This window comes from Echinops telfairi, unplaced genomic scaffold (assembly GCF_000313985.2).
Source record: "Echinops telfairi isolate 266 unplaced genomic scaffold, ASM31398v2 ScPeMD7_7469;HRSCAF=8507_0, whole genome shotgun sequence".
In the NCBI taxonomy this organism is placed as follows: Eukaryota; Metazoa; Chordata; class Mammalia; order Afrosoricida; family Tenrecidae; genus Echinops; species Echinops telfairi.
Window position 1 is genome coordinate 37715251 of NW_022111372.1, and position 16564 is coordinate 37731814.

Here is a 16564-nt window from a genome sequence, read left to right on the forward strand (position 1 = left end):
ACTCACTCACTCACTCACTCACTCACTCACTCACTCACTCTCTCACTCACTCACTCACTGAAAAAAAAAAAATGGACTTGATGGCAGTGACTTGAGTACCATCAGGTGTATAGATTACAAATAAGTAACTAATTCTGTCGTGCTGAGTCTCTGCAGTGCTGATGCCTATCATCTCCCTCCTTCTACTCCGTGAGGGAAGGAAGGGAAGGTGTCTTCCCCATAGGCACTTTCCTGGCACCAGCAGTGGGTTGATTTTTATGGCCAGTGGAGTGCCCTGATGGGGCTTGTAATTAAACGCTCATCTGAAGAAGTGCTGTGTTCACCTATTCTCTTGGGCCTGCACATTCAGTTGCCTGGTCCTGCTGTGACCATGAGAACTAGCTGAGCACAGGGGTGTATGAGGGACCACTAGGAAATGGGCTGGGGGCCTGTGTTAATTGGGTGTGTGAGCACAGAGGCTTTGAAAGTGGCTTCAAGTACCAGGTTGTCTAACCAGGTGCATCACTGTGGTCAGCTGAGCTCTCTAACCCTCAGTGCCCTCTTCTATAGAGTTGCAATGGCCGCAAATCTCAGTGTTGTATTTTGAGACGATGTACGTGAAGGGCTTGCTGCTAGGGCTTGCACAGCACACATGCAATCAGTGACCTGGTTGGTTTTTGGTCTCCCCCTTCAGTGCCCATGGTGCCTACTGTCACTCTAAAGCAGTGGTTCTCAACCTTCCTATTACCGCGACCCTTTAATACAGTTGTGACCCCAACCATAAAATTATTTTCATTGCTACTTCATAACTGTAATCTTGCTACTGTTATGAATCGTAATGTAAATATCTGATACGCAGAATGTATCTTCATTGTTACAAATTGAACATAATGAAAGCATAGTGATTCATCACAAAACAATATGTCATTCTATATTGTGAAATATTTATTTTTAATTACAAATAAATGAAATTTTGTCTTGTAGCATGGGTAACAGTCTTTACTCGTATGTGGGCGTATCTGCATGTGGGCAGACCCGCCTCGAGAGGGATAGAGGAGCACAATGTCTATGTTCCTAAGACCATCGGAAATATGTGTTTTATGATGGTCTTAGGCGACCCCTGTGAAAGGGTCATTCGACCCCCAAAGGGCTTGCGACCCAGAGGTTGAGAACCGCTGCTCTAAAGCATTGTGGCCAAGAGCTCTCGGTGATGGGCCAGTTCTGCCTGAGCAGCTAATGGGCATTGATTAACGTGCTTTCACGTGACTTGTTTATTTTTAGGATACTGAAGTATATAAAGCGACAGTAAAAGATGACCTCACCAAATGGCAGAATGTTCTGAAAGCTCATAGCTCTGTGGACTGGTTAATAGTGGTAGTTGAAAATGATGCCAAGAAAAAAAACAAAACCAACATCCTCCCCCGAACATCTATTGTGGACAAAATAAGAAATGATTTTTGTAATAAGCAGAGTGACAGGTAAGTGTCCCTTTTACCTCCTTTGGCTAATCTGCTGTAGGTCAGTGCTTTCTGCACAATACTGACTCTTCTCTGAGCTCTGCCTTCACGAGCGGCTGCACTGGGTGTAACTCTGAAAAGAAGACCAGGCCCCTCGCTTCCGGACGTCCTAGTGGGGCAGATGAGAGACTACAGACAGTCATTGCCCACATGCGTGGCTTGGGAGAAGAGGATGTTGTGGTCATATACTGAGGGAGGCCTCCTTCGTTTTGTTGGTTTGACTTAACACCTATTGAGAGTTCAGCAGTTTTTAAAAAAAATAAAAATCTAACTTAAAAATCTCCTTCCCTCACTTCGGAATGAGCCTTTGAGAGTTCATTCATTTTGTGGGCTGGTGTCTCCGGTCTTCCCTCTGACTCGCTCTGTGGACTCGCTCCTCCTCTCTCTTGATGATGCCATCTCTGATGGCCTTGGCTGCTGTGACCCTCAGCTCCTGGCGTGCGTAGCACTCGTGATCTGCATATCAGAGCCCAGTGTTCTCACTCACCCAGCACGTAGTCTGGACTGCTATGCTCCCAGCACCGTGCCAGGCTTTGGGAGCTAGGGTGGCAGAAATAGCCATGGTCCCTGCTCTGGTACAACGTAGCATCCAGTAGCAGAGATGGGCATGGGGGCACCACATTGTCAGCACCCCTGTAGTGATCCTCTACGGGAAGGTGCTATAACGACCTGGAATTGGGAAGGTGGTCCCCAGCCCACCCCATGGCACGAGGGAAGGCTTCCCTGAGAAAAGTGCTGGTTAGGGTAAGAAATAAAGAATGAGAAGGAATTAGGGAGTGTGTGGAAAAGAAACCCTGTGTGTACAGAGCCTGGAGTGCTGACAATCCAGTGACACCCGCTCTGCTGTTGGAGTTGGTGTGTAGCTTCACCTGCCGCTGTCAGCCCAGTGAGAGGCTGGTTGTTCAGGGGAAGGGCCACGTAGAGTTTCCACACAAGACGAGGCACAGAGTAGTGTTTGAAGAGACTTATTTATGGTTGGAATTAAATGCTAGATTTTTGAGCTCATGGTTAGCATAGAGGAATTTCATACCATCTGGACTTCTGGGTTTTTATATTTTCTTGAATGCCAGTCATTATTAATAAATTTGTTATCCAAGAGGCAGCTTTTTAACATTTTAACAAGATGCCAGACCACTGGGGGCATATCCTTCTGAATTAAGTTGTACTAACATGTCTGGGTCTGAACACAGAGTGGGTGATCCTAAAGCAGAGGCAAGAGGTGAGCTAATTCGCCAACCATGGCAGAGGGGCAAGTGTTGGGTAATGAAACACCGAGGTTGAGACAGATAGCAAAACCAAGTGGTGCCCGAGGTTTTGAAAAATAAAACAAATTGAATTTGTGTGGGATTTTATTAAGTCAAATCTTAGTATGTTAGTTTGACTTTTTTTCAATGTTCAATTTCTGTAATAACATTTTCAAAGTGCTGATTTCTTTCTGTAAAGTTTTGGTAGTTATTTCATCTGATTTCCAGAACCTTGTTTTTACTGAGGCCACTTACATTTAAATTGCTTTTAACAATCATTCTTTATATGTAAAAGCTTCATTTACTAAAGTTCTTGAACATTTAGTCTTTGGTAACTTAAGCATTTTGATGCATGTTAATTTGCACAGTCAACTTTAGCAAATATTTTTTAGTGTTAAAAAACTAGGTAAGAATTTAATCAATTTGAACTTAGTAAATACGAATTACAATTGTTTAATTATACCCTGGCATTTGGATGTATTGAAACAGTTGGCCTTAATATAGTGTACACGTTTTTAAACTTAAAATTTATTTTTATTTTATTATAAACATTCAACATTTGTACAATTACTAGAAAAAGTCAGTGAACAAAATGAAAATGGATATCAACTCTTAATAATTTGAAACATATCTTTCCAGACTTTTATCTGTTTATATACATGCACACACATATGCATATGTATATTTGCATATTTTGAAGTAATAGCATATTTTACATTTTCCTTTAACTTGATATCTTGCAAAAACTTTTCCACAAAGAGTAAACTGTGTTTCTATACCACGATTGTTAATGAGGATGTGAGACTCCAGGAGTATTCATGTACTGTAAGTTATTTTCACAGTCTTCTGCTGCACTTACGGTATTGCTTATGTTTTTGTTAGAGACAGTATGATGAGCGTCTTTCTAGCTGCAGTGTTCTGTGCATCCTTAATTGTTCCTTGGGATAAATTCCTGAAAGGAATTGTTGGGGAAAGGCTTTGCACACTTTTTGGGCATTTGGTAAGTATCTTCAGGTGCCAGCCTGGCTTGCTAAGTAGGCAAGAGTCAAGTGGTCACCGAGGGGAGCTCCCAGCTTCATGCTGCACTTCCCGAGCAGCTGTTGGCCCCTGGACTTAACCATGCAAACTTGCTGTGACTTTCTGGAGCGTAGTTATTTTTTCTTTAAATGGGACACTTGAAGATTGAGAAGCAGGGTGTGTTGCAAGGCGTGTGAAGTGGCTGAGGGAACACCGTCATGTGCAGTGCTGACGAGGAGAGCACAGGTCTCACACGAGAGCGCCTCGGCTGCTGAAGGACACTGCTCTGGCGTTGGGTGACTGTCTCCGCTGCCACTGCACCAGTAGTACCCTGGAGGAGCAGTCTGTACTGTACAGATAAATGGCTCAACTTGTAGATGCTGTCAGCTCAAATAGCAAAGAGGATGTTAATGTTAGTTCTTCAGGTGCCTGTCCAAATCACCTGCTTCTCTTATCTTCAGGAGAAGACGCAGTGTGGAGGATGGGGTGACGGGAATTACTGTCAGCTCTCAGTTGTTTGTTTCTGGTTTTCTTCATGGTACTGATGATTCACTTGGTGGACTGTTGGCTGCTTCACCCACTGCTGTATAATCTCATATTTTTTAGCCCTTCCTTCTAAGGGTATGCTGAGCATAGAGAAAATGCAACTTAGAAGCCACTTTTTCCCTCCTGTTGGTAATTCAGGTGAACAATGAACTAAAGGAAAGTGTTGAAGCGCCTGGCTTCAGTGCTGTAAAATGACATCTGAATTAATATCGATCCGTCTCCTTTCTAAATTCCTCTTACCACTGGTAAGGAAAGTGACTTTTCGAACGTGTCACCCTCCCTATTGCCTTTTCTAGACACATTGGAAATGCTCTTGTAATCGTATGGCTTTGATATTTTTACACCAAGGGTCAGAAGCCTTTTTGTAGTAACATTGTCTCAAACCTAGGTTTGTAGGTTTACCCATGATTAAAGCATTTCTTATTTGCTTATCCTGACCTTGAGGACCCGAAGCACAAGCAGACATGCCGCTGCCAAGAGGAAAAGTCTTTTATAACCCCTGACCCTGTGGGTGCAGAGCAGCTGGAGGGCAGAGGGCAGTGTTCGTGGGAGGGGGTAGAGTTGGAAGGGAGGTCATTCAGGGGAGACACCTCTGTCAGCTTGTGACCGGGGAGTAGGAATGTGCTAGATGGAAAGATGGAGAGAATGAGGAGTTCTGTCGATTTGAACTGGAGTTAGTAAGAGCCTATACAAGACACCAGGTTGGATCCATACTGTAATGGTTTTGTAACAGTTTCATGGTAAGAATCTACAGTTTATCCTGTGAGTTATGGGGGAGCCAGCAGAGGCTTCTGAAGGAAATGAATGAGGGTTTGGCCGAATCCCCTGCAATCACCTTATTTTTCAAAGAACCCCGGAGGCAGAGTCTACCCAAGACTCAACCTAAAGCCATTCTTCCCATCCAGTCCATCCCGTAACAGACGCTGCTGGCAAATCTCCGGCTCTTCACGGCTTGTGCAGCCTCAGGTCTGTTTAGGATGAAGTCTGTTCCAATCCGGCTCCTCACTGCCTACCTAGTGTTTTTCGCCAATTAAAAACAAACGGAAGAGGAGAGAGGGAGCAGGGAAGGGAAGGAAGGAAATAAAGTTGAATTCCTAGAAAACCGGTGCTGTGGAGCCCCATTTGGGGAGGTTTTCACAAGTAGGCCCTTCATGTCTTTGCAGGTGTGTCGTGCTGTCCGACCCCTTGAAGGACTCTTCCCGAACTCAGGAATCCTGGAATGCCTTCCTGACCAAACTCAGGACGTTGCTTCTCATGTCTTTTACCAAAAACTTAGGCAAGTTTGAAGATGACATGAGAACTTTGAGGGAGAAGAGGACCGAGCCGGGCTGGAGCTTTTGTGAATATTTCATGGTTCAGGTACTTGCTAATCTCAGAACTAAACCATTCCCTCTTCCCTTCCTTTCCCCTCCCTCTTTCCTTCTTAGAAGGCAGCTTTATCATGGCAATTCTAGAGTAGACTGGTTCTGCTTCTTGGCATTCAAAGAAGATCAGCGATGGTCTCCGGAGTGATTATATCATTAACTCCCCTGCTGCTTGGGGGCTTGGCATGTAGCATTCTTTTGAAATAGCATTGTCCTCAGAGTGATTTTGGTTTTGTTAGTCTCCGGGGGTCTTTGGGGCTATGTGCTATGGAAATGAATTAGGCAGAGGAGCCACAGCTGTGGGCAGTGATCATGACAGAAGTAACTTCATTGCACTGAGTGTTTACCACATCCCAGCCACTGTGGTTAAGTTATTGAGATGTTTAAGCATCTGAATATTTACTGCAGAAGCAGCTATTTTTTTCCTTTTAGGGGAAACTCTTAAATTCACAAAGGGAGAAGGAATCAATTACTATGGGCAAGGGGAACTCCTCTCATATTGCAAAGAACGTCAAGAAGTTTACTCTCAGGATTCCTTATTGGCCTACCATCTTTTGACTGAAAAGCATGATTTTCATGTTTATATATTACCTGTGTTTGACTTAGTAAATATTACAGGGTGAATACTTACAAGGAAAATTCTGATTAGACATTTTGATTTTCATTTATTATGATTATATTCTTTGTGTATTTGGTGAGTTGGATTTGAACATCTAAGGAAATTTGAATATGTTGATCATTTTCTGTCGGCTAGATCTGTTGTAGACCTTTCATACTGCTCTGCCATTCTGCCCTTGGAGCTCATTAGGTTGAGTCTCTAGGAGTTACAAAGATGGTGAAGGCTACATTGGCCGGGTGGTGTTGGATTGGGGTGGAAGGTATCAGTTTGAACTCTTCTCTGGATGGATGGATAAATGGATCGATGCTAGTACACATATTCTTCCTTATTCTGTCCAAGAGAAGCGAACAAAAAAAAAACCCTGATTTGGACCCATGGCGACCTTATATAGTTTTTGAGTCTGTAAGTCTTTACGGGAGCAGAAAACCCCATCTCTGACATGCAGAGCAGCTGGTGGGTCCACACCATTGACTTGTGGTTTGCAGCCCAGCACATAACCTACTGCACCACCAGGGCTCCAAATTACAAAGTGAACTTCTTGACATGATACATTGAGAAGTGGGCAACATCACTTATGTGGAAAAATGCACAGCCCCATGCCAATATTGAGAAAACACCAGACTAACCCAACTTGAGGGAGCGTAGAGAACACACACACACACACACACACACACACACACACACACACACACTACTTAAACCATACTCTGTACAACTAACAATGTCTGGGAAGAAAAGAGACCAAAAATCTATTCCAGACTGGGGGTGGGGAGGTGGGGGCTGTAGAGTTGAAATAGCAGTGTAGTGCAGTGTGGGCTCCTGGGCAGGATCCAGAGGATCCAGGCAAAGGAAATGAGTGGAAAGAGTGATGGGACACTAGCTTAGTTAATAGTGTTGGACCAACATTAATGTTCTGGTTCTGAGGCTCGTACTATGAGTATCTAAGATATTAAGTCTAAAACTTAAATATCTCAGATATTTAAAAATAAATTTAAGTATTCAAGTACAGAAAATACTTTATAAGGAAGTAAATTTCTCTTGCAAACAGTATTTGCAGGGAAAACAAGATACAAAAGAGCTTCAGGAGTTGTAGAGCTGAGGAGGAGACAGTACGTTTCTCTGCCCAACATCTCTGGACAGTAGTTTGGTGGAAAGAATAATAGCCAGTCCTCTCTGACTCCTGATTATGCCAGGACTCTTCTGTGCACTTGGCAGAAATTAATGTAATTGCCACACAAAAACCTTAATGCGGGTGATGAGGGAGCTGCATTATACAGACACAGAAATCCAGGCACAGGTAGTTGTAGTCCTTTGCCCAGCTTACACAACTACAGCAGGATTACAGTCAGGAAGTGGTGGCGTCTGAATCGTAACCCAAACAAAAATACCCCCAAATTCACTGCTGTCTAATTTCTTCCAACTCAGTGACCCAGCAAGACAGAGGAGAAGTGCCCCACTGGGGCTCCAAGGCTGCAGTCATTACAGAAGCAAACTGCCACATCTTTTTTTTAACCTCACACTGAAAAATACACCCCACCACTTGGGTGTGAAAACGACCCCATGCCAGTATTGAGAAAACACCAAACTCACCCAGGACTGTAAGGACTGTAAGACAAAACAAAAACTTGACCAGTATTCTTCACTCTCTCTCAGTGTCATGAGAATGGCTGGTGATTTAAATCCAGTAGGGACATCTAAGCTGGTGCTCAGTTCCCACCCAGCAGGGCTGCACCCTGGCCTGCAGGGGTCCCTGAAGTCCACTAATACCATAGGACGTGGGCTCAAATATGTGAATACTGTCTGTGTAGACTTAGGCAGGTGTGTGCCTCCAGTTCTTTTTAACATGAAATCACAGGAACAGCACCTGTGCTGCCTTTCCTGGCATTCTCTTGTTCAGCAAATGTGACCGTGCTCCTGCCCAGGCCAGGCCCTCCTGTGCCCAGTGCTTCTCAACTCCCCACTCGCCCTGGCTGCCGGTGCTGAGTGTGGACACACTGGCCGTTACATGGAGTCCTAGCTAACAGGGCTTCAATGCCGTTCACAGTGGCCTGCTTTTCTCTGTTGTAATAAAAGGAGCATTGTATAGTATCTCACGAATTTGATTCATGTTTTTACATTTTTGAACTCCCCCTGGTAACTAGGAGGAACTGGCCTTTGTGTTTGAGATGCTGCAGCAGTTTGAAGACGCCCTGGTGCAGTACGATGAGCTGGATGCCCTGTTTTCTCAGTACGTCGTCAACTTCGGTGCCGGCGGTGAGTCGGGTTGCTTCAGGGAGTTATCTCTAGAGAGGTCGCTGACTCATCTGATGACTAAATCATCTTTTGTTATTCAGTAACAGAAATTCGATGGGATTTGTTTTTAGGTTCTTAAGGAAAGTGAAATGAGAATGAAGAATCAGATCACTTTCACTTTAGGAAGGATCTTAAGTGTGACAACATTTTAGGTGTGTTTGTTTCAGATGTAAGGTGGCATTTCTGCATGCAGCGGGGGACCAGTGATGCTGCCCTTCCCCGCCTGCTTGTGGAAGCCTCTCCTGTTGAGAGTGCCTTTGTTATTTAGTCCTTCTACAGTGAATTTCATGGCACTGTTGTCCTGGGTATTCATCTTTGGGGGGATAACTTTTCAGCAATGAAGTCTTAAGGAAAGCCAAAAGGTTAAACTACAAATTAGCACAAAGAAAACATCTACAGGGGAAAAAATTTTAATTGTCCTCACTTTTGGGGGTTGACATTTATTTTGCAAGCAGTGATGTCACATTCGATAGATAGTTCTCTGAGGTCGACAGAGGGAGTCGTGCTTAGTTTTGTTAGTAGTTGCCTAACCCCTCACAGTGTGGTGGGTAAGTCACAGTTGTTGATCCATCTCCCGTTGCTGGTATGTGGCCTGTGCTCTCTGCCGTCACCTCAAGCAGTGCTGCAGCACACTTCTTTGTCGGTGAGCTCCAGAGAGCCCTTGTCACACTGTGGAAAGAAAACAGTGATTGCCAGGAGCCCTGTGCAAAGATGGAGTGTTGGCATGATCAACTTTAGCAGGAACACCTTCCTTCCTCTGGAAGTGAAGGATGAAGGGTCACTAATTTGAACCTGCCCCAAACCAATTTTTAGAATGATCAGGTCTGGCTAGCTTACTCTGCTAAGATAGAAATGCATACATTACCATTAAAGCCAAACTCTTTGGCTACTGCCCCCTTTTCAGAAAAAGAAATTACTCAGTGCCCCCATGTCAATTAAAAACTTTTGTACTATAGCCTATAATTCAGGATAAAATCTAGGTATCTGCTTTTGCAGCCCTGCTGAATTGTTCTAGTGTTCCTCAGGGGCCCATATAGCAGCCCACTTTGGGGAACATTGAGTTAAAGCCAAGCATTTATTTAATAAAAGTGTTAGGGAGCTAATATTATGTTTCTTATATAGGTTATGCACATAATATCTTTAACTTGTTTTTTCTTTTTTTTCCTCTTTAAAAACAAATCTGGGGCAATGTAAAATCCACTAGTAATCTTGGACAGTTTTATAGTTGAATGAGAAGTTGTTCATTTTTGCTGCCTCATTTAACAAATGAGCCCAACTCTGTATTAGGCATTTTTATACACACAGTGTGGAACAAAGCAAGCCCCCTTCCTTCATGGGCCTGCTTTATAGAAGAGCAAACAGGCACGAGAAAAGTAAATATATAACTTAAGATCAGATAGTAATAGTACTGTGAAAAGAAAGATACAGGTTAGGAGGCTAGAATGCACAAATGTGCAATCAGGGGAGGCCTCCCTGAGGAGGTAGCTTTGGTGCAGAGATGGGAATGTGGGTGGGAGAGTGATGATTTGGGGTGGTGCCCTGAGGTGGGCATGGGTAGCCCACTTAGTGTGCTGGTTTTTGTTTTTGTGTTTTTGAGATAAAGTAGCTGTATTGCAAAGCCCTGAGCAAAGAGGCAGAGCTAGAAGGACCATGGCACCTCAAAGCTGATCCCATCTGTGCGGTCTTCATGGCTTTTGAAACTCAAAGCCGTGCAGGCTGCTGTTAGTGGAGTGTAGCCTTCAGTGCTCAGTAACATCAAGTGAGTGTGGGATGAATTGGCTATGGCACTTCCCTTTTAGACTGAGAAAACAGCTTTCTGACTTTCTATAAAGATGAATGGCTTGTTGCCAAAGAGTCTCATGTTAATCTGACGATCATCGTGAGCCTTTGGATGATTGGCTACAATTGGGGAGCTTTGGTGGAGAATTTTGACAAGCTGGCATTTCCCTGTTGCTCCCTGCTATGTTCACTTTTCCTTCACTAGGAGCCTGGCTCACATCATTGATGCATTTGAGGGCCAGGCACGAGGATTGTGTGAGTCAGGAAAGATGAGGGAGCCAAGGAAGAAACACGAAGAGCACCATAGTCAGCTGGGCATGCCACCCTCTAGGGCATCTTTATAGACCCTCAGGCCAACCCAGTGCCCTCTCTTGGGCTGACTGATTGCCCCTCACCCTCGTCCCAAATCAGCTTGCATTGCCACTGGTTTGCCTCCCACTATGCTTTCTAGACAGGGGCCACGCTCGGGTGAAACGTGAGCCCGGTTGCCTTGCACCTTCACCCGCCCCATCTCCTGATGTGTGCTGCCCTCTCCCCTACCTCTGGACAGTCCCATCTCAAACTGAAAGGGCCATGATAGTGATTAGCGAGTGAACCCAGTTGTCAGGCTACCATTCCTGTAGGAGGTTTTGGAGTCCCCAGCCTTGCCAGCAGTGGCTTACTTCTGTGTGTCTGTTCAGATGGTGCGAACTGGCTGACATTTTTCTGCCAGCCAGTGAAGAGCTGGAATGGATTGATCCTCCGGAAGCCTATCGATATGGAGAAGCGGGAGCTGATCCAGAAGCAAGAAGCCACCCTGCTAGACTTGCGTAGCTACCTGTTCTCCCGCCAGTGCACCCTGCTCCTCTTCCTGCAGCGGCCCTGGGAGGTGGCCCAGCGTGCCCTGGAGCTGCTGCACAGCTGTGTGCAGGAGCTGAAGCTGCTGGAAGTGAGTCTGCCCTCTGCAGTCTGTCCTTCATGCAGGAAGCCCCAGAACTCTGTTTTCAAACCAATGGTTTTGCATGTGTACATGCAGGTGACAATGTGAGTGATACACACAGCAAGCCATGCCATGTTGATTGACACTTAGAAGCTTAATTAAAGATATATTATGAATAAGTGTATGCATGTGCCTGTGCACACAAGTGTAAAAGTAGCCAGTTTGTGGGCTTTCATTTGCCTGCAAAGATTGGCTTGCCCAAGAACTACTGAGCGGTTTTATTGTGGCATGGACATTTCAGTAGCATCAGGGAACTTGAAGTTGGTCAGTCTAGAAGAGGCACATGTGCACATGCAAACAGCACACAGGACTGTAGAGGATTCATTCCTATGCACTCCTAAGTGAAGGAGCCAACTCAGCTGTCTTCAACACAACCCTGGTGCTTTGCTGGCTACCTGCCCCAACCAGTGTAATTAATAAGACTTTGTAACAAGTTCTTCTAGAATTAACTTGATTTGAAAGTACTGTGTGTATCTGCTTAGCCTATTAACACACACCTCCATTTCCTTCCCCATTTACTAATAAGACAAAAGCGTCTTAAGTAACATCTCTAGTCCTATAGGAGCACAGGCCTGTCCTACTAGTCCGTGGTCCCTGCCTAGAGGTTTGGATGTGGAGCCTTGTCCTCACCTCTCAAATCTATGGCTAGCGTTGCATAACCAAACCTGATTATGTAAATCTATTCAGTTATTGGTAGCCCAAAGAATTTTGCGTTAGAAAATGTTATTTTTCCACATTTGCCTAATTACTGGATATACTCGTGTATAAGCCGAGTTTCCCAGCACATTTTTATGCAGTTTTTGTGGTAAAATTAGGTGCCTTGGCTGATATTTGGGTTGGCTTATACTCAAGTATATACGGTACTTGTCTGAGGCAAAATAAAATGGCATGAGAAAAATTCAGTTCTGAAATTTGTGATTCACGCTAGGCACTGAATAGATTATTTCTGAAATAAGAATTTTTCCTTTCACAATTAACTAAAATACCGTATATGCTCGTCTATTAGCCAAGTTTTTCAGCACATTTTTAATGCAGTTTTTGTGGTAAAATTAGGTGCCTCGGCTTCTATTCAGGTTGGCTTATACTCGAGTATATATGGTAATTTCTGTTCATTTGGGCAAGAGAAAAAGTTAAAATCATGTTAAGATTTCAAGTCTAGTGTTAAATCTATTTAATACTCTCTGGGGGCACCAAACTGAAAGTTTTTATAGTATAAAATACTATCTAGTAATGATTTAGTCAGTATAGTAATGGTATAGCTAATACTTTTAGAAGTATAATCTAAGAACTTTTCTAAATGAGTCTTAAAATGATTCTCCCGTCTGGGCACCCCTGAGTGGAGTATGGTAGATGGGATCTCCACTAAAACTTGGGTAGTGTGAACTCTGATCAGTCACAAGACTGGTGAGTCACCTCCCTATTTCCAGACTCGGACGCTAGTTGTCTGCATTCAAAAGCAAGTTCAGAGTCTCTTCTGACATCCATTTTTTGTCTTTTTAACAACAGCCGTTTGCTTTCTTCATGGGTGATAGTATCATTCCATGAGCTCATCTGGTCTTCAGTCGTTAGTGTTCAGAGCATCAGATCTATTTTTGAGGTGGTCTCTAACCAGATGGGATGTACTTTTGCTCTTGTGCGTGCATTTGCTTTCCTCAGCTTTAGCTCGCGTTTGCATGTGAACCATGGGTCTATTCCACAGCCCCCCCTGATCTTGTTTTGGTTGATGATCTTGAGTTTCTCCATTGCTTCTGTCCAGAGGTGTAATCTATTTGATTCCCTTGTATTCCATCTGGTGACGTCAATGTGAATAATCACCATTGGTGGTGTTGATGAAAGATGTTTGCAATGACTAACTTGTTGGTCTTGCAAAATTCTGTCATGCTGTTTCTTGTGTCACTTCCACCACTTAGTACATATTTTCCAATTACCAATTCTTCCTCTTTGTTTCCAACTTTCCCATTCCAATCAACAGTCATTCTCAGTGTATCGTGGTTGCATGTTTGATCAGTTTTGGACTGCAGAAGTTGGTGGTAGAATTCATGTGTAGCTTTAGTGGCTGGTGTGTACATTGGAATAAAGTGGTCTTCCTGATAGGTGTGTGGATATAATTCTATTCATCCTAGATCGTGAAGGGCCTTTTTGATGATGAATCAAATGCCTTTCCTCTTAAATTTGTCATTCCCGGAAGTGTAAACCGTATGATTGTCTGATTCCTAATGGCCAATAACAGTTTCATCTCACTAATGCCCAGGATATTGATCTTAATACATCCCATTTGATTTTTAACAACTAATTTTCCTAGATTCATTCTTTGTACATGCCACACTCTGATTTTTAACAGTGAACATTTGCAGCTGTTTCTTCTCGCTTTTGACTTGTCCCCCAGCAGCAGACGAAAGTCTCGAAACAGTTATTCGTCCAGTTCATTAAGATTGACTCTACTTTGAGGGGACAGCTCTGAAGACAGGGTGCCTCTGCTTCTCCTAAGTGGCCAGTCCCGCAGAAGTGGAACACCCATTTCTTCTTCCTAGTCTGTTCTTAGTCTGGAAGCTCTGCTGAATCCTTCTGGTATATTTGAAATACCAGGGTCAAAACTTCCAGCATTGTAGAACACACAAAGCGCCACAGCTAGACGAGCTGACGGCGAAGGTGTGGAGATGGGATAAGACCGCAGTGTGGCTTGTGAGTGTGCGTGGAAAAAGCCAGTTCCGCGCGGGGCACATAGGCCGCCCTTCAGAAGGACTGGTGAAGGTCACTGTTGTCTTTATTGATGGCCTGTCGGAGTAGTTCTTTAAAGTTCGGAAGTTCCAGACAGACAAATTTGTTAGCGTGATCCTAGTACTTCAAGCACAAAATTATCCTCTCAACTTTCTCATCTGACATAGAGTCTTTATCTGGTTTTTGGTTTTTGGCACTGGGGGCAGGGGACATTGTTTGATATATATGATTTTGTTGTTACTGTATCTTAACTTAAGATTTCCAGTTGGCCATCACCTTGACATTTTAGTTTTAAAGTTGTTATTTTTGTAGAAAGACTCACAATCCAAAAGGTGGGAAATGGTTTACTTTTCCTAAACATTTCATTCCACCCTGGGATGTGGGCTCGTGTTCAGGAGGCCTATCGGCCCTTTGCTGGATTGTCTTTCATACTCCTGACAGTGGCCAGGAGGCCGGCAATAAGCTGAGGACCCCCACCCACATTGTGGGGGGCTCCAAGTGGTGTTCTGGACTGCGAGAGAAGCCAGGAAGAGACACTCTGGAGCCAGCCTGCTTATGGGCTGGGTGGACACAGGGTTCTTGAAGGCTGTCCTTACAGATGTTAATCCTTTTGAAACCTGTGACCTTTTTAAATCTATATTAGGAGGTTTCTTTAGCAAGAAATGTTTGATGTATTTGCTTTTGTGGTTTTTACAGCAAGTGGCTTCCTGGTTGATTTGATTCACCTGTCAGATATAAAGTATGTTTTTGTATGTGATGAGGAGGCAATATAGTGTGACCAGGTTAAAGAGACAGCCCACCCTCTCTAGCTCGCCTGGATCCCTGCCTCAGAGGGTTACTACTTGGGTGCCAGTGTGTTACCTAGCCCTGCCGAGTCTACAGCTGCCCAGGTGAGAGGAGTAGCACCCATCCTGTATACTAGTTCTGCGCTAACTCTAGGTACTGCAGACTGTGTCGTGCAGAGCTTTTGCCTGTGACAACTTTCACACTTCTCTTCCACTGAGGTAGAGTTGAATATATTCTCTGTGTAAATTGGGAAAATTCAGACACCTCTACAGAAGAAATGCCACTGCTTATTCTAGCAGCTAGAGGTTCCTTCGGGGTCTAGCTTTTCTAGCCGTAGCCCTGTGTGAGCATTCAGATGGTTCACAGGGTGTTGCAGTGGCAGCAGGCTGTGTCCTATCTGGAATGCTTCTGTAGAAATTCGTGTATGTCCAACTTGTAGGTCAGTGGGTAGACATGCTCTTCAGGCTTTTCACATACATTGTCAGATCGCCTTCCAGAAAGGTCTCACGTTCACAGTCACACTAACAGTGCTTGTCTGCAACTTTTAGGTAAGGGAAAAAGGTGATGTGCGCATGCTGTCATCTTTACCAGATTGAAGGGGAGAACACTGTCAGGACGATATCTTCTAGAAGGCCGTGCTGTTCCCGTCACAGGGAGGACCCTGGGGGCATCCGCGGTCTGCCGTGGCTACCAGCTGAAAGCCTGGTGGTCTGAGGGCTGCGAGGCTGCTGCTTCGCTGGTGAGCAGCCATCAGAGGAGTTACACTCACAGTGTAGGCTCATTAAAATAAACCAGAAAAAGGATACTTTTAAAGCTTGGAAATGGGAAATGGTTCCTGCTGTTCATTGATGATGATACTGTGAAGTCGGGAGAAGTGGGGGAAGTTAAAAAAAGCTTAAACAAAAGAGAGAGAAGCACTTAAATGCATTTTAAAGGTTTTTTATTCACACAAGAGAGTATCCAGGTGGCCAGTAACTATTCGGAAAGATGGTTTCCTCACTTCTCATCCCAGAAACTGTGGGAGCCCTACTTGGTTCCCAAGGTAGAAAGAAGCCTTGTACAAGAAGAGGACATACAAGGAGACTTCAAAAATTGGTGGGAAAATCCCATTCTTTCGCTAAGTCCATTATACACGAACTTGTGCGGGCAGCACACTAGTATTGTGTGATTTCACGTAGATACAGTGAAAAAAGAGAAACGTCCTTGATTGTGATAGCAGTCAGAGCAGTGGGTATAGACTGAGAAAGGCAGGAGGGAGCCTCCTGGCACATGGAAGGGCCCTCTAGATGTAGGGGATCACCCACATGGCTGGTCACAGGCACGAGCACTGGTCGGCCTGTAAGTGTCGACTATGTACCTTACATGAGTCTCACTGTGTACCTTATTTTTTAAGTAATGAAAAAATACGATCACAGTTACCTTGTTTAAATAAATGTGTTCCATTCATTTTTCTGACTGTCGGCAGCGCTGTTGCTGAAAGTCTGGCTGCTGTGGAGCCCGGCCTGCTCAGGCTGTAACCCTGTGGGAGGGAAGAGGGTGCCTGTCCTCCTCGGGGAGCTGTAGCTTAGTTAGGCACTGGGAGTCTGCTGAATGGAAGCGCCAACTAGCACTGTAGTTGTTGCACTGCAGGAGGTCTGTATCAGGTTAATGCCTACATTAAATTATTCTCTTCAGGGAGCCTTGGTGGCCTTGTGGGTTATTCATTGGGCTGCTAGACACAAGAT

At 44.4% G+C, this 16564-nt stretch overlaps 1 protein-coding gene across 1 annotated transcript in view; it reads left to right on the top strand.

Annotated features, from left to right (window-relative positions):
- TRAPPC10 (trafficking protein particle complex subunit 10) overlaps window positions 1-16564 on the top strand; it is an 89405-nt gene that overhangs the window by 42523 nt on the left and 30318 nt on the right. The window contains exons 4-7 of the mRNA XM_004696899.2: window positions 1261-1457; window positions 5467-5662; window positions 8428-8539; window positions 11038-11285. Of these exons, the coding sequence (XP_004696956.1) occupies window positions 1261-1457; window positions 5467-5662; window positions 8428-8539; window positions 11038-11285 (753 nt within the window). The remainder of the gene's footprint in view (window positions 1-1260; window positions 1458-5466; window positions 5663-8427; window positions 8540-11037; window positions 11286-16564) is intronic.